General features: G+C 36.8%; 4 protein-coding genes across 7 annotated transcripts; 1 reads left to right on the top strand and 3 right to left on the bottom strand.

Moving 5' to 3' along the window:
- Nucleotides 1-6: 6 nt before the first annotated feature.
- On the bottom strand, nucleotides 7-648 carry LOC133835651 (rhodanese domain-containing protein CG4456). The gene is made up of 3 exons (XM_062265677.1): nucleotides 428-648; nucleotides 191-350; nucleotides 7-116 (listed from the first exon to the last, which is right to left on the bottom strand). Exons 1-3 carry the CDS (start codon nucleotides 546-548, stop codon nucleotides 62-64), a joined length of 336 nt encoding a protein of 111 aa, XP_062121661.1. The 5' UTR covers nucleotides 549-648; the 3' UTR covers nucleotides 7-61.
- Nucleotides 649-1,408: 760 nt separating this feature from the next.
- On the bottom strand, nucleotides 1,409-11,319 carry LOC133835638 (EH domain-containing protein 1). Its single transcript, XM_062265664.1, is given in 4 exon segments — nucleotides 1,409-2,204; nucleotides 2,270-2,443; nucleotides 9,473-10,337; nucleotides 10,339-11,319. Coding segments are annotated over 4 exon segments (1,605 nt in total). The 5' UTR covers nucleotides 10,699-11,319; the 3' UTR covers nucleotides 1,409-1,998.
- A 688-nt stretch (nucleotides 11,320-12,007) lies between these two features.
- LOC133835635 (alpha-1,6-mannosyl-glycoprotein 2-beta-N-acetylglucosaminyltransferase) lies at nucleotides 12,008-20,698 on the top strand. Of its 2 annotated transcripts, XM_062265660.1 has the most exons (11): nucleotides 12,008-12,677; nucleotides 16,890-16,974; nucleotides 17,036-17,164; nucleotides 17,228-17,359; nucleotides 17,419-17,621; nucleotides 17,683-17,924; nucleotides 17,980-18,125; nucleotides 18,185-18,345; nucleotides 18,775-19,200; nucleotides 19,995-20,209; nucleotides 20,277-20,698. In XM_062265660.1, the coding sequence occupies exons 2-11, from the start codon at nucleotides 16,959-16,961 to the stop codon at nucleotides 20,497-20,499; spliced, it is 1,893 nt and encodes a 630-aa protein (XP_062121644.1). In that variant the 5' UTR covers nucleotides 12,008-12,677; nucleotides 16,890-16,958; the 3' UTR covers nucleotides 20,500-20,698. The 2 variants fall into 2 exon arrangements, with proteins under 2 accessions (XP_062121644.1, XP_062121645.1); XM_062265661.1 differs by lacking the exon at nucleotides 18,775-19,200 and having other exon boundaries at nucleotides 12,016-12,677.
- Nucleotides 20,699-21,672: 974 nt separating this feature from the next.
- On the bottom strand, nucleotides 21,673-22,616 carry LOC133835645 (uncharacterized). Of its 3 annotated transcripts, none has more exons than XR_009893621.1 (3): nucleotides 22,273-22,608; nucleotides 22,090-22,208; nucleotides 21,673-22,036 (listed from the first exon to the last, which is right to left on the bottom strand). XR_009893621.1 is itself a non-coding variant. In XM_062265672.1 (3 exons), exons 1-3 carry the CDS (start codon nucleotides 22,483-22,485, stop codon nucleotides 21,675-21,677), a joined length of 678 nt encoding a protein of 225 aa, XP_062121656.1. In that variant the 5' UTR covers nucleotides 22,486-22,616; the 3' UTR covers nucleotides 21,673-21,674. The 3 variants fall into 3 exon arrangements, 2 of the variants coding, with proteins under 2 accessions (XP_062121656.1, XP_062121655.1); XM_062265672.1 differs by having other exon boundaries at nucleotides 21,673-22,024; nucleotides 22,277-22,616; XM_062265671.1 differs by having other exon boundaries at nucleotides 22,277-22,602.
- Between the last annotated feature and the right edge of the window lie 208 nt (nucleotides 22,617-22,824).

The raw sequence follows: 22,824 nt of genomic DNA, 5'->3' as shown, positions 1-22,824 counted from the left end.
TGTATAATATTTATTAAAATTGTTTTTATATACGCCTTTTTTTGGGCTCACAATTAATAATTTATTTGCCCTCCTTTTGTGCCCATTCTGTCCACGATCCAGGATACGGTTTGGCACTGCAATTGTGTTTAGTTATTTTTTGTGTAAATAAATGTACATTATTATGTAAATAAGTATATCAATTTCGTACTTGGTAAAGCCCAGAGTCTTGGCCAAATTGGCGGCGCGAGCAGCACGTCCTCCAGCCTTACAGGAGAAAATGACGACGGCATCAGTGGACGGCTTTGCGCGTCCGTAGCTACTCTCAAAGTCAGCGCCGCTCAAGTTCAAAGCATTCTCCAAATCAGGCACTTTTGTAGAGATTAAATTGGTAAAACTAATGATAAATGCCCCTTAAAAAAGTTAATTCAGGGTCTTTAGTACTCACTAGGAATGTTAATGCTAGCTGGTAAAGTTCCTGTCTCTTCCAGCTCTGACTTGTTGCGCACATCAATTAAATATTTGTCCGACTGGTTGGGAATGTCCTTAACTTCCTCGTAAGTGGCCATTTTAAAAATGTTTAAAGAATTTGCTTAATAGAAAACGAAAGTATAAAAACAAGAACTATCTTATCTGATTGAATTAAAATGCCGGCTAATCATCAGAGTGGCTGCAAGTTAAAGCTCAAAATATACCACTTTGCGCACAAAAATACTAAAAGACATTAATTTCCCCAAGGGTAATTTCGTACATGTTCAATAACGAGCAACACTTTTTAAATTTAAATATTTATTTTTACAACAAACATAAAAGTGGACAAATTACCTACAAATTACTTTTAAAACAATATAAATAATTGTAGAATTTCGCAATTTGAAATTAAGAATGTGATAGCAATAAAAATAAATAAATAACACAGGCACATATACGCACCAAACATGAATTGCTTTTTTTTAGTCCGATCCACTATAAATACATAAGCACATATAATTTATATGTAATGGATGACTTCATCGTTTTTTTTTTTTTTAATATTCTATTTCCTAAACAAAAATTTCCTTTATATTATTTAGTCAAACACGCTTATTTAAAAATTGTTCATTTTATTTCTTTTATACATATTTTGTAAATCAAATTTTCATTTCACATTTTATAATATTCAAGAATTCACTAAATAAGAATCAAAGGCAATAATATGCTTTACTTAATTAAACCAACAAATTAGAATTGCACAACTTTCATTGCATGCGTGGAGCATTTTGATAAATTAAACAAATATAGCAAATAAATATGTTACTTTAAACCGACTTCAATGCATTGTATATGTGTGTATAATATATATACTTGTATATATAAAATATTTATATCAAAAGTGGTTTCAGTTGTAGGCAAAAATGTGTTAAAGGGCATAAACATATTTAAATCTACATATTGTATACGTTCGCGTTCGTGCCTGTTCATTATAATTAAACAAGTGGTTTTTTTTATTATTATGTACTTTTCGCTTAAATCAACAGTGACATTGGGTAACTAGGCGACGCACATGCAGTACTGTAATATTTATGTATAATTGCACTAGCTATTTTTTAGTTTCAGTTGCAGTTGCAATTTCTGATTCGGTTTTCTTCATTCATCATTTAATTATCCTCTCGCTTTACAATTTTAAATTGATTATTATCCAAAAATAGTTTGTTTGCTGTGTGTAAATTCTATGAATTCATTGTTGCTGATATTTTATGCTATAATTCTGCATTTATGAGTTACAATATTTCCCCGTGAATGCAAAATTTGTTAGAAGAATAAAGTACATATAAAAAGACAGTATCTGTTCTGTTCTGTTTTGTTGTGCCATCCATTGACAAAAGGAAAAGAAATAAACAGAGTGCAGCATATTTCACGTAGGATTTGCCAGCAATTGCCGTCTTGTGTGTGTGTGGGAGGGGAGCGTGTTGTTCTGTCTATGTGTCTGCGTGTGTTTGTGTATGTGCATTTCATTTAGGCCTTGATGCTATCAGAGAATTAAGCGAAACGCTTTGACGGTGGTACTAAGTGCTCCGGCAGCGCAGTGGGCAGCTCACAGCCATCCAGCTTGACATTGATTAAGTGCAACGCCAGCGCAAATTCATCGGCGTCCAGGAAACCATCACAGTCAATGTCAGACAGCTTCCAGATTTTGCTAAGCACAGAGTTGGGCAGTTTGGATTTGATGAGCTCTTGCTTGGCAGCTGTAAAAGCGAATACAAATTAATTAGGTTGGGTATTCCAATTGCACAAAGCATTTGCAACTTACTTGATCCGGAGATTTTGCCATCGACCGGTCCCAGCCCGTCGAAGATGGCATCTGTGCGTGGCTTGTCCTTGTTGCATATCCATTCGTGTTCTCCGTAACCTGCGTCGATGCCCTCGCCCTTCATGTAGCCGAATGGTGAGACATTGTCTTCGATGACGCCCTCGAAAGCACCTCCTGGAATGCAAAATAGAAATTGGAATGAGTTTACAATGTCTGTATCAATTTCAGCCTTCATTTGCATTGGGTCACGCAATATATAAATCAACGAGTAGACAGAGAGTAGAGTGTATACATATATTAATTAAGCATGTAATCTAAGTTTGCTCGGTGCGTCGCCGTGCACAGACATTCAATTAGGCGCAATTAAAAACCTTCAGATCGTTTAAGGCTCCCAATTGACGGCGGAATCGTGAGCAGGCTTTCGAGAAACGACGGGCGACCGCCGACCGTCGACTTAAGTACGTACTTGTTGCACTACCTACTTTAAGTGCAACAACAGCGGCAACAATCAACGATTGTGGCGCTGCGTTGCAAGTGCGCCGCCCTCCTCCAGTTTCAATTTATTGGCGGCACATAAAGTTGGCAAAAAATGCAAGTTCGACAAATGGTTTAGCTTGCTTACTTCGGTCGCTGCGATCTGCTCTGGCTCTGCCTCTAGCTCTGGCTCTGGCACTGACTCTGGGTCTGGATCTGGCTGGGATTCAGCTAGATTGGAATCGGGATTGTCGACAGGTGGTTCGCTAGTGATCTCAGCTCCTGCGTCACTCTCGACATTGTCTACTCTACTTGTACAGCTGCTGAACAATCTAAGCTGCTGCTGACGCAGATTCTGCAGCCAGCGATCGAAACGCTCCGCAAATTGAGCGCTCTGTGTGCCGGGTGTCAAAACCTCAGCTTCCTCGACCTCATGCTCCTCCTCATCCTCCTCTGCAGTATGCAATAATAAAAAGAAATTAAGTTCACAAAGAGAACGAGAGAGAGAGAGAGAGAGAGAGAGCAATTTAAATGCTGGTGCTGGAGCATGACGCACACTTGGAAATCTACAAGAAATTAGTGTGCCATTGTCAAAATGAAAAGAACTAACCAACTTAACTCAACTGAACTGAAACTTGGAGCAGAGAGCTGCCTTGGTGAGTAGAAACTTTTTTAGCGACATATTGCTAAACAACATTGTGATATTGCAGAAGTGTTCACTCGTCACATAAACGAGTCTACATATTTGCCAAATGATATGATACAAGTAGATAAGCAAACGAAAAAAGTTGGAAAACAAGTGAGTGACTGACAGCTGTCATCAGTCGAAAGTGCTCGACTACGAGGTACTCTGTACAGTCAGTGTAAAGGTGCTCACATGCAGCTACGCTCCGATAGATGGCGACAGTGTGCTGCCTTTTACGAGAACTTCTTCTTGAACTATTTATAGCTTCACTATCGATCGTACTATTGTATTAAAATTTGTACAATTACCTAATAAAGATTTTATAAAACTGTTTACCACAACTCAAAAGTTGTTCTTATTTGAGAACATCATTTATTTATGTATATATTTGCTCATTAGTAGTATTACACAGAAGGGAAAAAAATATTCTGCTATAAATCTTATTTAAAGGCAAAACTTACGCAATATTTTTTAATAAACACAAAGTAATACGCCTTCTAAATAATTATTAATAGGTATAAATGAATAGCGTGGTGATGAAATTTCTACAGTTAAGCATAATGTCAGCAAGTCACGTCGCTGTGATGATGAAGCAGCATCAGTGCTTCTGTCTTCAGATTATGCCGACTATTTATAAGAACTTTATAACCACAAAACAGTAAATATTGTAATAGAAGCAATGCTCTTCAAGCGTATACACAAATCTATTCTTTCACTTGTCGCCGATCTTTTGTTTACTAAAGTTCCCCACATTTTGTATGCCATTATTTTGAGGTTCCCCTCGCTGCTCGTTTCTTATCCCAGTGTTAAGGTCAATTGCCTCCGTATAGAACGGAAATGCAGTAAAAACAAATTGAAGCTAAAGTAATTCGAAAATTCAACTATGCAAAGATAAAGAAAAGGAAAGAAAAAAAATACACAAATCGTTGCAACCTCACGAATTCGACACACAAAATTAGCTTCGTGATTGTCGTGTGGATCGAAACGACGCGTCGATGTTCTTGACTTTGATTTGGTTTTTTTTTCTCGGTTGCTTTTTAGTTAGGTCTGCTTCTTAGTCATTTTATCAGCACATTCCTTTGGGGGATTTCTTTGTTGACTCGATGTAATTTTAAACGTACAAGTTCATTCACTTCTAGTGACTTCGTTTACAGGCAGTGTTTTTTAGGGGATGGGCCTTACAGGTTTTGACACGAAATCTGACCTTTTTCAATTTGAACTTGTAGTTAGGTAGCTCTCAATCATCGCTCCCCTCGATCATTTGACAATTGATGCGAGCATGACGCATTCAATAAGCGATCGCATGACATCAGTTTGTTGGCACTTTAAACATACTTATATGTATAGTAGATATTTCCACTGCGATTTGTGCCGAAATGTAGCTCTAATACTTTCTACAAGGTCGTGCCAAAATTTGCTAATCGTTTAATTAGAAGAGCATTCAAGTGGACAACAGTTCAGACCACAGACCACAGAAATAAAAAAAACGCATGCAAAAAAGGCAACGATCCCAGATTGTAGTCTCATTGAAGAAATTTCTCTAGCCCATCTACATATATCATCAAATAAATGCTTTCTTCCTGCGTTTAGTTGACACACAAAAAGCGCCCTGTCTCTTGTCTATTTATCTAGCTGGCTAGCTAGCTAGCCCGTCTCAATTTTTGCAAAAAGGATGAGTCCACTTAATGGAACACGCGCCAAACCGGCGCCGCTCTACAGCTCAACAAATTGATACGCGGCCTCCTCAGGTTTACCGAGAGGTGTAAGCGGTGTGTGTGCGATGCAATTGGAATTAGAATTGAATAGGTTGCATGTTGGGCTTGGCTTCGCTGTGAATTGGAGCTTATAAGCTGACTGATGCAGCTTAATGTGTGATTTATGGCAACGAAAATTAAATTGTATTATGCAATTCAGCAAGGTAAAAGCTGTTACCTAATTCTTATCTAAACTTATCTACATTAGATATGTGACCAAGTTGTGCTATCAACGTGAGATAAGTTGGCAACATGATTCAGGTTAAAACCCTAGACAAGAGTATACACGAATCGACGTATCATAAAAAAGAGATAAATCTTGTGACACACGCTGTACTTGATGCAGGGAAAAGTATTATAAGCTGACGGTTACATACGAGACAAATAAACCTGTTAAAGAAATTTCAACAGAACAAATCTAGTTTCTTACTTTAATATTCTATTATATAATTTTAGCTTAGTTCTTATTGCTCAATTAATAACATTTCTCTACAGCATGTCACACTGTCGAGCAGCATTTTTGACTTTCTATGTATATTATAATATTTTTCTTGTTGTCATCTTCCGCTTTTTTTAATTACCGCTGCTTTGTGGAATTTTCTATGTGGGGAGTCTTCTACAGTTATTAGGTAATCATTATTTGCTTATTGTGTCAGCAAAATTTGTTGTACGTGTGAAGAATATAAAAAAAATTGTTAAACATAATGCAAAGCAAGCTTTTTAGTTGCGACTTCGATTGTCATGTGGCTTTGTTATAAACTCAATAATATGCTGTTTACTCTACACTCATCTGGTTTTTCTATTTTATGCCTTATACACTCTGCAGATAAGGCGCTTTGTTGTTGCAAATTAGAGAAGTGCTAACAGAAAAGTGGAGCGAGTCTCTAGCATGGAATCCACGAACAAACTGGATTCTGTACTCTGGCATTGATAAGCCAGCAAGTCAAACACTTGCATTGATTTTTATCTAGTATGGTAAAAGTTAGCTCAGCAGGCAGCGCCTGGCAACGGCGATAAGGCAACAGACAAACAACTAAGCTAATTATGGGGTTTATTATTAGTTAGTTAGTTTACTATAATTCAGTTGCCGTGCCCGGTGGCAACCTGCAGCTGCAATAAACAATTCATTTGGTGAATACAAACAGGTGCTAAAGTCAATCGAAACGACGAGTAAGTGGGGCACACGAAACCGACCTTGAACTCTCTCCCCAATGGAAAAACAAAGTCGAACCAACATAGAACAAACACGTAGTGGAAACGATAAAAAGGTTCAGAGGTCACAGAGAGTGACAAACAAACAAACAGAGAGAGGGAGAGGCGACAATTATAATCACACTTTCAATGTACAAACACAAACACAAACACACATAACAAGCTTAGCGATTACTACTCAAACACCCTACACATTGACAATAAAGTGCATATTCAATTTACATGAGTGTTGTGTAATTAGCGCAGCTCAATGAGTAACTCTTAGTCGAGCATTTAAGCAAGCACTTGGCGCTAAACGTTTTCACTCTAGATTTTTCTGTTTCACTTGGCAACGCTTCAGCCAGATGCGTGTGCTCATCATCATAGTCGTCGTCATGGTTGCCTGGATTCCAATCGTGATCTGGACGCGTCTATGGTCAGTCTATGTCTAAAACTATCTGCTGGTCGCTGGACTGTGAAATGCTTGAATAAGTGAATAGCGAGTCGACTCAACTGTACTCTAACTTACGACGGGGTGCACTTCCACCGTCCACCATCCACTTTCTCATTCCCAGTGAGTCATGCGAGTCAGCGCCTCCATTGACGTTATTTTCTTTTTTCACTTGCTGCTTACATCATTGCCGCATTGGGGTTCAATTCGATATTTTTGTTATCATTGGGTAAAAAACATGACGAAAGCGTTGAGTTCTGATAATAGCATTTTATAGATAGACTACACATGCGGCAGATATGGGGATAGAACAACGAACACCTTATGCCGGCTACTTGCAAGTATTTACTTAAACTTCAGACACTTTGTTTGCCCAACTGACTTACAAACTGGCTGCGGTCGAGTGTACTCGACTCTGAGATACTTCTCAGAGTCTCATTTATTACAAGCGAAGTTATTTTTTAATAGAAGCAGTCAAGTGCTATCGACTGTGAGTCACTCTAGTTAAACAAAGAGATTTATTCTGACTAAAATAAAGTTAAATTGTGGTTGCTATTGTGGATAGCAAAATTAGAAATTCTTCTAATCGCAACTGAGTTTCTTTTGGTTGCGTGCAAAATAAGGAAGCATTGTCATTACATTTTGTAGCTCTATCTCTAAGATAATTTAAAAATATACTTTATGAGGTCGCATCTGCCTTAAGCTACTTCTATTTAACCCACATTTTTATTGACATCCTTCGTCTATCTGGCAAGTAGCGAGTATAAAAAAGTGCGTCTAGCCGGCAACAAGTGCTATTTGCCGCGTTATCAGCGACGCGCGCTCTTATCTCATATGTTTACGTAGCATTTTGGTATATGGTTCGCACTTAGCTCACACACAATCAGTATAATGTTTAGCTTATTACATAAGCGCGAAAAGAGGAAGCTGGAAGCAAAAATACACATGGAAAGCGAGTAGCCTTCTTTTGCTTCAACTTTCATTCTACGTGTTGCATGCGCCGCTACACAGTTAAATTGTAATTGCCGCATCCATTAGATACATTTCAATCTCTATCTCTCTCACGCCAACTAACTATTTGTAGCTATGACTGTGTGCCGATGTCTATTTCTATGTTTGTGTGTGCTAGCAAACTTGTTTTCTACAATTTGGCATGACTATTTGTTAACTGGGTCAGCTTGGTTTTTATAATTTTGTACTTTTTGCAGCCGTATTTTCGCGTGCTTTGGCAGTCTACTCAAGTCGGGGCAATATAGAGTAGACAAAAGCTCACTTTGATTGCTTTCCTGAAGCACTTGAATGTTGCTTGCCCTCTGACCTTTGGCTATTAAATCAGCTTGTTAATTCCCCTGTTTGACTGGATTTCCGCGATTATACGCAAGAAATTGCTGAGCATATTTTCTACCAATTTAATGCGATTATTCCACTTTACCAGACCTTGTACTTAAATGTTATTTAAGTTTAATATTTTTTTGAATATCTGAGAGGCATTAATATGCATTCTTATGCTTCTATAGCTATCCAATATGTATATCTTATGTACACAATACACATTTCGTTTTTAACATGCTTCAAGTTACTCATTCATAATATCAAAGTCTATTTAATTGACTATTTATTAAAAGATCTGAAAACTGCCAATGAGAAACTCCACTTCATGTTCATATACATATTTATTAAGAACTTACTAACGATTAGTCAGCTTCAAGAGACCCTGTACTTAAAAACTGGTGAGAGTTGCTAGTGAATGTGCTTTATTGACTGCAATTTCATAAGAAACCTCTCTACAAAATTCCCAGTAACCGCAAGCGATTAGTCGACTTAGATACTTAAGAATTTGCAGAATTTTATTCTTAACAAAAATTTGTGTGAACCGACAATAATAATGCTTCATTCACTAAATTAACTCAAACGCACTTCCCCAAGTAACAACACGCAATTGCATTTCGAAAACTAGAATTTGTGAAAGCTTTAACTAAAAAATAACGAGAAACTTTTCTACACTTCTAGTAACTATCAAAGATTAGTAGACTTTAAAGAATTTAGTAAAGAAAAATTCTACTACTTTTACGAAATCTTAGAATATGCGAAAACTTCTAGTGAAAATACTATTTTAAAAGAATTGAATTTTTATTAAAACTATTACAATAAGTTTTAATAACTATTGCTGGTCGACTTATGTATTTGAAAGCTAATAGATTCTATTTGAACAATGGGAATGCCAATGCCAATATGCTGCCAATTAATACGTTTCTATGACAATAAAAACAAGAAAAACTTCTTTAGACTAGTAGATCCAGAAACAACTAAAGATTGGTCGACTTTAAAGACTCTGAATGTCTTACTGGGTTGTCAACCGGCAATGATATCTTCCTGCAAACAGCAACAAGGGGCGCAGTCGAGCAACAAATGAGAGCATTACATTCAGAATTCATCGCGTCGAACGATAAAACTTTATCGCAAAGCAGGGTAGGTCAAAAAATAGAGGCGAGAGTGCACAATACGGGTGCGGTTGCAGTAAGCGAGAACAGCTTTGCTATGGCTATTTGCAGCGTGATGTGGCAAGGTGCGTTTTATGCACCCAAATAAGACAAGACAATTAGTTGATCCTCCAAAGAAAGTATTGCGTAGCAGGACTCTAAACTTACCCTTGACTACGGGCTCGTTGACGAGTGTCATTTCCTCCTGCGGAATCATTTCCATCAGTCTCGCAATGTCCTTGGCCAGCATATTGTCCACGATGTCCAGGAGATGTGGCTTCATCGAATGGAACTTGGTAAAGTCCTGATGCTGCAGCAACTCCTGCATCTTCCTCGCGTCGGGGAAATCTCCTGGCGATATGGAGTGCTCACGCTGAATGCGCGTGTAGATCTGATCCAGATTCTTGATCAGATCCTTCTTTTTGCTATCCTTGCCAAACACCGATGGCATATCCTTGCGCAGTTCCGAGATAATAAAAGCATGGACCTTAGCTAACCTCGCACGCTTGATCAGATCGTTGAGCTTACGCAGCGCAGCATTGCGGGGCAACGACTGCAGATCACGGAACAGATCCTGTTCCTCATCCTCGAACAGACGACGATTGGCATCGAAACGCAAAGGCTGATCCCAAAAGCTGCCGATGTACACTCGTGCCACCTCCGGCGTCTGCAGCACCTTGCCCAAGGACCACATAAGTGCACCATAGACACGCATCAACTGCTGATGATCAATCATGTCCGCCTTGTTCAGTATAATGCGGATCTTATCGTCGTGTCCCTTGAGTGCCTCAATCGAGCGTCGGAACTCATCGGATATGTCCAGTTTATGGGCATCGAAGAGTAGGATAATGCGATCCACACGCTCCGCAAACCATTCCAGCACTCCGGTGAAATCGTAACCACGGTCGATGCGCTGCTTCTCGCCGGACAGAATGCCGGGTGTGTCCACAATAGAGATGGCATTCAACACTGGGGACGCAACGCTGGAGCATTGGAAGCGATTGAGAAACGCATTGCCGTACTTGGAGAGGGGGGCGGAACTGTTTCTTCGGATCAACTACAAGCGCATTGCCTGGTATAACGCCCTCCTTCTCATCGTACATTACGGCAATGAAACGATCTGTTGTCGGCTCGGGTCCAATACGAATGCCGGGGAAATCGCGTTCCAATAGATAGCGAATGAAGGTCGTTTTACCCGTCGAATACTGGCCGACCAGCAGTATCATAGGCTTGGCATCGAAATCGGGATCTTCCAGTTTTGGCGAATGGAAGTCATGGAACTGATAATGCTCCTCAAGGGGCAACAGTTTGCTGCGATAGATCTTTTTCAGCTCACCGATGACATTTTCAACCACCTCTTGATTGCGAGTCTCGCGCTTCAGAAAACTGAACATATTTGATTTGGATTTTTTGTTTTTGAACACACAACTATTAATACAAAATTAGTAACACACTGCTAGACGCTCGTCGAGGAACGCGGCCGAACGCGGAGGGGGGAAAACAGGGCTGGGGCGTAAATACTGCAACGACGACGACAACAACGACAGCGAAATAATACAAGTCTTTTTTTTTATTGTGAGAGGCGAATGCGTATACGTGTAATTGAAATTCGAATATGAATATTTCGTATATACTATATATGTATGTGTATTATGTACACTCGATTTATGCGTGTCGTGAGTCGATTCGCCGCGAATGATTCACGCGCGTTCGTCCGTCCGTCTGTATATTTTTGGAATAATCAAATGTTGGTCGCTCAAAAAGCGACACCGAGCAACACCAAGAAGACTAATAACCTATCGACTTATCGCAGTCGATAGTCCGATACAGCGCACGATAAGCCTTCCAGGGTGGCATAATATGTTTGTGGTGTCGAATAATAATTCTAGTTGCAATACTGCAAGTCTTATCAAATCACACTCTCAATTTTTATACAATTGCGTTTAACCAAAACGTTTCAACTTTACAATTTTACAGAGTTCCTTTTATGGCATTCAGAAATTACATTTTTTGTAGACACACAGCTGACAGCTTACACTAATTTTATATAAGCTATAAAAAAAGTTAATAATATTGACATGTTTTATGTAATGTTTATTAAATTATTTGGTAAAATATTGTCAAATATTTCAATAACTATAACAACCCTATTATTTGGTAAATTTTTTTGCATTAGTAATCGATTACATATTAAGCAAACAAATGGTCACTCCAATCATCAAATGTTATGCTTCAAGAAACCTGAATTTCAAATCTTTTTGTAAGTGCTCGATATCAATAAATATCCAGCTGATAGTGATAGATTTCAATAAATAAAATATTATTACAAAGTATTATCTAATAAATGTGATGATTTTGATAAGTTATCTCCTCAAAGCGTTCATTTCCCATGTTAATGCCATTATGGCAATTAGCAAATCAATTTATAACAATAGATTTTGATTTGCTGTTAGTTTGCCATTCTCCGTTTCTTATCAATATTTTATTTTCATCAAATTTTGAGTTTTAATTAAACAACCTTTGGCAAACATATATTTATTCAAATAATAGCGCCTTGTTCCAATTAGGTTTATCTTGGTATTTTTTCGGCATAAAATAGTGTAGTTGAGAAGTGAAAGTACGGTCACGCTGCCCAACAGTAACAATGTTGGGCTGAAATTTCCCCTCACTGCGCTTAAAATCCAACATCTCAACACAGCTGTTCAAATATAATTTCAGTCGTGAGAGCGCACCGAAAGATACATTTGGCGAGCGGCGGACGACGAACTACTACTACATAAGAAGAGTCAAGTGAAATTTGTTCGTGTGTGCTTTAAAGAAAACGAAAAGTGAATACATTAATTTGCATAAAACGTATAGCCTAATCAAAATAAAACGGGCTTGTGAAATGTAGCAATAACAATACTTTATCACCGAAATCAACACACAAAGGTGTGTGTGTCTGTGTGCAAATATGAGTGTGTGTGTATAACCGCAGCAGCCACAGCCTGCCACAATGTGTGTACATAAATGTGATCCAAATCTATCTGTGTGTTGAATCTCAGTATCAACAAAGTCAAATCAAGCAACAATAGTAGCGAGAACAACAAGAGCAAGTCACAATTAAACAAATTTAGCAAATGTCTCTTGCAAAATGCTTGAAATTGGCGTAATATCAACGACGTCGCCCAAGCAGAAGCAGCAGCAGCAACAATTGAAATTCGCGCTCAATTTCCTGATACGACGACGTTACGCTGCAAAATTGACTTGGTGGTCTTGGGGCGTCTGAAAAATCGATTGGACAACAACAACAACACAAAACGATGCCGACGACAGACGAGGCGGAGACGGAGGCAAAAACGAAAACATTGCGCACTTGCAAATTTAGCCAAAGGTAAAAAAATAACGTCAACTCTATTCCTCAGTATTTCAATCAACAACGGTCAATAAATTAGCGCAATGCTCGAAAATTGTAGCAACAACAACAACAGCTACAGCAGCTGCTGCGAAATCAGAGTAACAACAACAACCAGTGTAAAAGCAAGCGGCGAATTTGTTTTTGCACTGTCTTTGCGTTTATTTTGATTTTGATTTTTCATTTTTTGTCTTTGCTGGTGCTGCTGTGCGAGCACTTTTGACAGTTATGTTATGTAGTGTGTGTGTTATAGTATTTCGTAACAGCCACCGACTGAAAATAAATAAAATGTGCTTGCTGCCAGTTTCACATGAATATTGTGTTTACATATCTTTTCCCCTCACTCTCTGACTTCCTTGATAAAAACACCTGATACTTTAGCACTTGAGACCGAATGAATCGATTTCATCCACAAACAAACAAATCTCATTGTCTAAAGTTCAAATTCAAAGTCAAGTGTAATAGTTTCCGTCACTGCGCTTTGAACTTTTGGTAGCTCATTTTAAGTGAGGAGGCGGGGCAGGGGTTGGTCTAAACGTCAACGTTAGCACCAACGCCCCCCATTAAAATAATAACAGAATAAAAAGTTCGAGTATCTGCCCCTTCATACGATACTCATACTGCTCTCAGCTATTTATGGAAATTGATTGATTTCATTAATGAAAATATACTACTTGAAATACAAAAGGAATATGCGTTTTTTTCTTTTTGTAATTCTTGTTGTTGTTGCCATGACATTTAATGGATAGAAGGAGACATTATTTGAGCAGGGGCAGAGCGGAGCCCACAATCAATTAGAGTTTGTCTTTTATGAGCAAATGCATTTTTATTGCTTCTTATTTATGTTTCCCAAGTGGTTTACTTGATAACGTCAGGAGAAGGGACGGAGATAGAGTAGGAACTGATAGATTGAAGGGGACGGTGACTCATTGAAACATTTCCTTATGTTCCTAACGCTTTTGCGCATTTTTACTGGCTTCGAGAATGTGCCTAATTTATTTCCTTGTCACAACAAACGATAAAAATGGTAATATGGCATATATAAGGGGCCTATAGTTGTAGTTGCAGTTAGTAGAAAAAAAACAATTCTCAAGAACATTATCGCTAAAAATAATTACAATAAAACCCTGGTTTGTCACGAATTCATTCTTCAAATTTCTTCACCACTCCCCTAGAAAAAACGCAAATTATTAAAAATAGTTTGAATATAGAACATTTCCAAGCCTAAGTGAAAAAACATTGTGTTTCTTTTACAAATACATATTTGTTTGCAAAAAATTATGAAAATAAATAATTTGTTGTGGTGACTCAATTGGATTTTGTTCATTTTCCGAATTTCCCCACTTAACACCAAAAAAAATATACTGATTACAAATAGTTTAAATACAAAACGTTCCCAATCCTATGAGAAAACACATTGCTATTCATTTACAATAAATTTTGGTAAATAAAAAGTTAAGCTGTGAATCAAATTTTGTGTAGTTTTAAGAAATGAGCAGCTTACTAAGATTTCTTATTAATTTCTTTAACCGATTACAATTTAAACAAAAACATTTGACTCACAGTTAGCCGATAATTTTGCCGCAATTGACAATAAATATCACACAAAATTGTAATAAACCAAATTACTTTATTAGAGAAAATAGGTCCAATAATTATTCAAATTAAATCAGTCTTTATCTGACATATATGTCAATATTTACAGAAATTTTATATTTTTATACTTACTGTAAAGTACGAGGCTGACAAACTTTCTTTTAAACAAGGCATTTATTATTACGGTTGTTTTTCTTCGCTAACTACTTTTATCGAAAAACAAAACAAGGCCTCCACTTTTTCAAAATCAAAATTATTTGATTTAATAAAAGTGTGAAATGACATGTTAATACTTATCCTATTATCCTATTTCATTGAAAGGAAACCAAATCCAAGCTGAAAGCTGGATTTCTTAGCATTACATTTAAAACTGCTTACGTAACTTAATACTTAGTACAGAAAACTCGAATAGCCTCTTTAGACTAGGCATTTGTTAGCTTTCCCATCCATATGTACTTTATAAGTAATACTTATGTATCGAGTCAGCTCATCGGACTTTCTCGATTCGATTTACCACAAATATGTTAAGAAGTTTTTATATAAATAACCAATAAGTAATGGGGATACACACATGTATTTATGTTTATTTAAAAACAGATGTGTTCAACGCTATTGAGAACAGCTTTAGAACTGTTTAAACTTTAAATAGACACAAAACATTTGTTTGCTTACAGTCACATCACATTATTATTTATATTTGTTCTTTCATTAATTATGAACGTTTGCCTTTGTACATATATAATACTTTTATATTGTAGTCCATCATTCTTATTGTCAGTCACTTATACACTACACGGTTAATTGTTTAAAAGAAAGCTGCTAAGTTGTTTAAGCTTAGAACTTGTGTTAAGTTCTCTGTTATCAGTTTAGGCTTTACTTTTTCGCTATTTTGGTTTACTATATAAAATCATCAAAGTATTTAATATATATAAAAAATCTATCAAAACATTTGAACGTGGAAGCCAAGCAAAATGAAATACTAGTGATAATACAGCACAACTCGAAAAATAAAATGACACATACAAAATGTGTTAGTACACTATTATTTTTTTATATATATTGTATTTTAAATTTTAGTCCCAAAAATTCATATTGTTAACTTCAGAGATAGAGGGGCGGATCCATTTATTTGAAAGTGCTGATAAACAAAAAAAATAAAATAAATGAATAAGCAGCTGATAGTCAATAATCGTCGAGCAGATTATTTGAAGCAGCTCTTCTCAAAATTAAATTTACTATGTTAGTATTTACTCACAATTCACGCGATTCAAAAGTCTTGTGCCATTTTTAGTTTGAGCATAAATCAAAAAACTTAAAATAATATACAAGATTGTATTTTATTTTAACGTATAAATAGTACGGAGTGTTTTTAATAATCTAAACAATCAAAAGTATTTCTTTCAATAAATTGAACTATTTCTATAAATAATATATTATTATAGTGGTATCAAGCACAGGCTTGTTGATAACTAACTAAATAGAGCTAATAGTACTATTCTAATAAAACAAAGAAAAATATTTGTATATATGATATATAGATAAAAATAACTTAATGCTAGATAAATATTGTAGTATTAATGTGTAAGTTGAGGAATTGATAAACTAGAGCAAGTTGCGTTGTAGATATTATTGTAATACACAGAACACGGAAGAGATTATGGCAAGCTTAGTTAGAAGTTCTACGTGGAATAAAAAGAGGAATAAAATTTCTAGTATATCAATAAATTTTATTACTTGCATGCTTAAACTTAAATAAATTGCATTGATTCATAAATAATTGCTGATTATAATATGATTCAAGGAAATCACAAAAATTCTTTAAAAAACATTTAATATTACTATCGAATAAATCCCCATTTCCTGGTAATAGCGATTGTAAAAATGCATTACAAGCTCTTGGGCAGCTAAGAAACGAAATAAGCATTTCGTCAAACATCGCATTCGCCAAATATATATTCTATTTATATGCCAATTGACGCGAGGCCGCGATCGCCCACTTTACAAAAAACCCGCACGTCTTTTCGCGTCTCGACGCCATAAAGCGATCCCGGGACGGATGACAAAACACGCCACGACTCGACTACGTGTCGCTGGGAGGCCAATCCAACTCAGCCTCAGCCTCAGCTTTGCCCGCCTGCGTCTTTGCCCCCAAAACGTTTAGCTGCGACTGTGCATTAGCTTAAGTCTTCAAGCTAATTCCCTAGGCGCACTAAAGTGCTCACATGGCGTATGCGCATTATGAGTTTTGGATGCGAAGCCGGCTTCGTTTGCTATTTGTTCGAGCAGAACAGACATTATTCAGACGAGTGCGCGAAAGCACTCACGTTTAGTCTCCGTTTATTGTTGTAGTTGTGCAATTTGGCAAAATGAAATGCCCCTTGAGTTGTAGATGAGTTTTTTTTTTAAGGTTACAGAATTCCATTGGCATGATCAACAGCACAACAAGTAAAAGTGACGAGTGTGCTTGACTACAAACTACCTTGTAACAATAGTGATTAATTATGAATTTTGACGAATCTGCGTTTTCTCATTTCTTGTCTACATATTGCGCTATCTAACTAAAAGTTTTATCATGTAATTACTTTTCAATTTCAGATGGCGAAATAAAAGAGCCTGCTTAGTAGGCGTTTGGTAGCAACTCAGTGTCAGCAACTCGCTGATAAGATGTCAAAAATGAGAGGTGAGTGCTGCCAACTATGATGGATGCCAGTACTTAATATACTATACTATATATTTTGTAGGCCGTGTACTGATACCATTGCCCAATACGGGGGCCATGGGACGCAAACGCAACAATTTTTATATGCGCAGCATTTTCATACTGGCGCTGTGCATCTTTGGCCTGCTGCAGTATCACAATTTTAACTACTGTAAGTGGAGAAATCTTCCATAATCGGAATACAAATTAAATGTTTTTTTCTGTACGTTTTTAGTGGACAGTCGAGATGCCATGATGGGCGATTCGGTGACCAATGATTCGGTGGATGCCATATTGTCAATGGTGCCAGCCACGCTGCACAAATATCTGACGCCGCATTCGCGTAATCACAGCACATCGGCAGCAGGTAAGCGAAACCCTAGAGTAATTAATTCAACATCAAACTAAAGTACACTCAACTTGTAGCACTCGCTTTGAATGCCAGCAACTCGGCGGGCAGCGGAACAGCTGGCTTGTCAGCGGCGACAACGATCAGTTTTGATCCGTATCGACCGCCCAACATAACGGAGATTAAGCGTCAGATTATCAGATACAACGAAATGCAGCTGGTGCTAAACGAGGACACATTCGGTCCGCTGCAAAATGATTCTGTGATAATTGTCATACAGGTAGGCAGCAGCTGTGCAATACGCATTGTCTAGCAATATGTAATTAATCATCTTTCTCCAGGTGCACACACGCATCAATTACCTACGTCATTTGATTGTCAGCCTGGCGCAGGCGCGTGACATTTCGAAAACATTGCTGATCTTCTCGCATGATTACTACGACGATGACATCAATGATTTGGTACAGCAGATTGACTTCTGCAAGGTGCTGCAGATCTTCTATCCGCATTCAATACAAACCCATCCACATGAGTATCCCGGCGTGGATCCCAATGACTGTCCCAGAAACATTAAGAAAGAGCAGTAAGTAGAGTTATTGATTGTCTCAAACCTCTACTAAAGGAATTCTAATTTGCAGAGCTCTAATTACCAATTGCAACAATGCTTTGTATCCGGATCTTTATGGTCATTATCGAGAGGCTAAATTCACGCAGACCAAACACCATTGGTGGTGGAAGGCGAATCGTGTCTTTAATGAACTGGAAGTCACACGTTTTCACACCGGTTTGTTTCATTTCAATAACTACTTGGGAATCACTTATTGATTTTTCTTTCGTTTGCAGGTCTCGTTTTATTCCTTGAGGAGGATCATTATGTGGCCGAGGATTTCCTCTATTTGCTGGCCATGATGCAGCAGCGCACCAAAGACTTGTGTCCCCAGTGCAATATATTGTCGCTGGGTACTTATCTGAAGACCTTTAACTACTACACTTATCACAGCAAGGTAAGAATCAAATATACCAATGCAATGCAATCCTTTGCCTGGCTAAATGGTTAATTGGAAAACAAACAAAAGACAAAACAAAACAGCTGCTTCTAAAAAAAAATACAATATCTATTTAAATATCAATATGAATATGATTATCGATATCTGTACAATTTATGTTTATTTTTTATTTAGTTGTTCTTTGATTTGAACAAAAGCAAATCTAAACGCTTATGCCAATATACATATATAACTGTTTTCACTAGGTTTCTAGATCATAAATATTCACAACACACCGACATATAAGCCTAGTGTACATACAAACATACACACACATATATATATATTTGCTGTATACATAACACACGATTGTCACTAATTGTCATGTATTTAATCACATTATATCATATAACTCTCTCTGCGTTCTTCTCTATATACTTCGTGCAGACTAACAAAAAATCGTATGCTTCCTCGCTGATCTCGTCAAACAGTCTATTAGGATCGAATAGGAACAACATTAATAATAATAATAATAACAATAATAATAATAGAAACTCACTGCAATTAAGTGCGTCCTCATCAGCGCAATCATCCAGCACATCATTAAAGAATGTCAAGGTCTATGTGGGCGACACCGTTGACAACGTTGATAATAACGCAGACAACCACAAAACCAATTCAAATAATAATAATAATAACAATAAGAATAAAAGAACTAATCACATAAACACTGTCACCGCCACATCCAACATTAACACCAACAACAACAACAATAATAATAATGAGAATAGCAATAAAAATCTAAATGATAAAAATGGTGCACAAACATGGAACTATCATGTCCTGCCGTCATTATATTCCGTCTATCAGAAGGTAGCACCAAAAAAACGACCTTATAATCTAATCAAAACTAATTTGAAATCAAAACTATAGCACTTTCCCCATCATTGCCGTAGTTTGTGAAGCACAAAAAAAATGTTTGCTTTTCCTTACTCGTTTTGCAATTTCCTTTGAAATTCTTTTTTGCATGATCCCATCGATTTCTTATCCAAATCATTTTCTTTCAATTGCTTTGGCATAATGCATGTCTGTCTTTCGTCAGTGTTAATTGTTCTACTACTTTTCTTGATGTTATATTTGTGATGTGTGTCTGTGTGTGTTTTTCGTTGGGCATGTTTTCCTCATTCTGCATGCCACACATGCAACAAGCAGTTGCACGTTCGGGCTCGCGTAGGCGTCGCCAAGGTCAATAGGCACAGCATCGTCAAAGATTATCGCAAGGTATTCAACACAATCCCCATATATAAAGGCTCATAGATTAGATCGTTAACTGGATTAAAAGGAAAATCAAAGATTCTTTAAGGATTTAAACATAAAAACACATTTGATGTTAACTTAATTGGGAATCATTTTGGTTTTGATTCCCCAGGATTATTGCTGTATATAAACGAAATTGATTTTTAATGCCAATCGTTATTATTTATGCTTCGATTCCACACACAGTCTTGGCTCGTTTTAGTTGATACTTGAAACAAATTGAAATTTGCATGCTTCCCCCTTTTTTATCCCCCTGTTCAATGTGTTTACCCCAAAGAACAATTCGCCAACTCTTTGAACTGCAATTACTGATTAAATATTTGATGCCTTTGCTTTACTTGTCTAACTAGGTGGAGGCAATGCCATGGATTAGCAGCAAGCACAACATGGGCTTTGCCTTCAATCGCACCACCTGGCGAAGCATACGACGGTGTGCCCAACACTTTTGCTCATACGATGACTACAACTGGGATTGGTCACTGCAGCATGTGTCGCAGCAGTGTCTGCAACGCAAGTTGCATGCCATGATAGTCAAGGGACCGCGTGTCTTCCACATTGGGGAGTGGTAAGTTCAATCTAATCAGTACAAACATTTATTCCACTTAACTCATTCAATTCTCTTGCATTTGCAGCGGGGTTCATCATAAGAATAAGAACTGCGAATCCAATCAAGTCATTTCCAAGGTGCAGCACGTTTTGCGCATAGCGCGAAATTCGCATCAATTGTTTCCCCGCTCCATCATGATGACGGTGCCAAGTTTGCTGAAGAAATCGAAGCTGCGCAAGGGCAACGGCGGTTGGGGCGATCTTCGGGATCATGAGCTCTGCATGAACATGACGCTGCCAACGAGATAGAGAGACGATTTAAAGTACACATAAAGTGCACCAAAAAAAAAAACAAAACAAAAAACCAAGAAACAAACAGCAAACAGCCAAAAAAGAAGCTGAAGAGGGCTTAGTTAGTTTAGTTCTTTAAATATTAGCTTAGTAGAGTGTCATTTTAAATTATGTAAAGGCAAAAATTAAGAAAGTACTTCTCTTATAAGCAAAACTGAATAACTACTATTAACTAATTATTTCTACTCAACTCAAAATCGCAATCAACGCAAATTTGTAATCTCAGATATATAGTACATACATTATTATACTTATATACTAGCATACATTTTATAATGGAAACTTTTTAAAAATGCTGCACAATTGTTTTTTAAAAACCCTAACTCAAAACAACAATCCTCAAAATCCCGAATCTCTAGTCAGATTTGTACAGGCAAAAAGCTTGCCATGATTTAAAAAACAAAAAAAAAAAGAAGAAAAAAACTAAGAAAATTTCACATTGTGCCGTTTACAATTTATTATTATTTATTCTTTAGGTTCCGTCCATATTTGAAAAGGCCGAACGATCCCCAGTAGCATAATTTCTTTCCAAATTTCCATAAAAACAATACAGAAATATACATACATATATACATAAGCCCTGTAATCGTAATAGTCGTATATCCTATGCACTTATACTTACATAACTGAATGTTCAATACTAAACCCCAATTTGTGCCGAAGCAGATCGTAAAAAACTAGTCATATATGAAACCCATACAATACTACTACTAAACAATATACATAATAGATGGAAAAGATAAAAGAAAAAATAAATAGTAAATTGATTGAACCGAGGAATACGCATAACTATGGAAAATACAAGAGAATGAATCTTTTCAGTAATTATTAATTCTAGATCCTAAGCCTGTGTAAATAGTGACTCTTTTTTTGTTGTTGAAATGAACAAAACGTCTTTGCATAAGTTCTCTTAATCTAAGTATTACATTTATGTACGTAATTTGTTACTTTTAAATTGTTAGTCAAAAGCGCTTTTATCTGATTAGGATTTTCAATTAATTGAACGAAAATCAAATTATAATAAACGCTATTTCAAATGCGATCATATTTTTGAACGCGCAGCTATTCCATCAACAAATAAAAAAGCAGTGTGTTTTACTTAACATATTTCATTATACTTATATAGTACTAGTCTAATTTGACATCATCTTCAATAACTTATTTTGAAACTCTATGGTGCTGCTCAAGTGACGATTGAGGACTTCCAGACGCTCTGCAGCCGCTTGATTTAAGTCTTTGGAGCGTTGCTTGACAACCTCAATCATGGCCGATTCAAAGGGCGTCATTACCGGGTTAGCAATACGTTTTTCTAATTTCATTGTTGGTACCGATTCGTTTGTGGAATAATTCTCATTTTCTCCCACGTGTTCCTCTTGGAACTGCGTATAATAGGAGTGATCCAACGGCTCTTCTATAAGGGCGTCAAAATTTTCCACTAATAGTTCATCACTTTCATTTGGATCAATATTAACCTGTTCATCGACTTTTAAAAAAGCTAAAGCATGGATCGATTAACCATAATGGCAATTCTCTTTATCAATTACTTACGTGTACTGCTCAGCAACTTTTTTCTCGACTTTATGGGTCCCAGGATTCTATGAAGTCTTTTAAAATGCCTCCAGTGGGTTCGTTTTCCATCAGGTTTTCGCAATTCACGCACTTCAGCTCTGTTAATTTTATACATTGTTGTAATCTATGCTCAAAATAATTATTAACGCCTTGGATACATACGTACTTGTAGCGCTTGGTCAAGTTGTCCATCTTTGATCTAACTTTTTTCCAGTCTACATTGAAGCCAGCCTCTTGCAGCCTTAGAGCGAATTCTACAAATGTTGGACTCTTTAGTTCCGAGCCGTTTAATATCCCAATGTTTTCCTCCCACATATCGAAGAGCATTTGCTCATACTTTTGCACCCACATAATTGTTTTTCGCGATGAATCCATTTGAATAATGATATGTTTACCACTTTATCACATTTATTTGTTTACCTTAAACAATTGTGATTTTGTGCGAATGGCAAATTTTCCATTCACCCCGAACAACAAAGTTTTGAATAGCGTTAATAGTCAACAACAACAAAATGTTGAATAGTGTTAATAGTCAATTTCGTGTATATATAAAATAACTAGTAATCATTTTTTAGGCAATCTATTTACTTAAAATAGTATAGCACATTTTGAAAAAATAATGAATGAAAATAAAAATTTTAATTTAAAAATCAACGAGTCGCATTACTTTGTCATTCTCCCTAAATATTAAAGTGTTTGATTTTATATCATTCC

This window comes from Drosophila sulfurigaster, chromosome 2R, assembly GCF_023558435.1.
Source record: "Drosophila sulfurigaster albostrigata strain 15112-1811.04 chromosome 2R, ASM2355843v2, whole genome shotgun sequence".
In the NCBI taxonomy this organism is placed as follows: Eukaryota; Metazoa; Arthropoda; class Insecta; order Diptera; family Drosophilidae; genus Drosophila; species Drosophila sulfurigaster.
This window is presented reverse-complemented; position numbering and strand designations above follow the sequence as displayed.

Coding starts and splice junctions, on each gene's coding strand:
- LOC133835651 (XM_062265677.1), bottom strand. CDS start 548: ATGGCCACTTACGAGGAAGTTAAGGACATTCCCAACCAGTCGGACAAA. Junction 351..427: donor AGCTAGCATTAACATTCCTA/GTGAGTACTAAA, acceptor TCTCTACAAAAG/TGCCTGATTTGGAGAATGCT. Junction 117..190: donor AAGACTCTGGGCTTTACCAA/GTACGAAATTGA, acceptor ACACAATTGCAG/TGCCAAACCGTATCCTGGAT.
- LOC133835635 (XM_062265660.1), top strand. Junction 17,925..17,979: donor AGAAACATTAAGAAAGAGCA/GTAAGTAGAGTT, acceptor TCTAATTTGCAG/AGCTCTAATTACCAATTGCA. Junction 18,126..18,184: donor AGTCACACGTTTTCACACCG/GTTTGTTTCATT, acceptor TTTCGTTTGCAG/GTCTCGTTTTATTCCTTGAG.
- LOC133835645 (XM_062265671.1), bottom strand. CDS start 22,485: ATGGATTCATCGCGAAAAACAATTATGTGGGTGCAAAAGTATGAGCAA. Junction 22,209..22,276: donor AACTTGACCAAGCGCTACAA/GTACGTATGTAT, acceptor TAAAATTAACAG/AGCTGAAGTGCGTGAATTGC. Junction 22,037..22,089: donor AAAGTTGCTGAGCAGTACAC/GTAAGTAATTGA, acceptor TCCATGCTTTAG/CTTTTTTAAAAGTCGATGAA.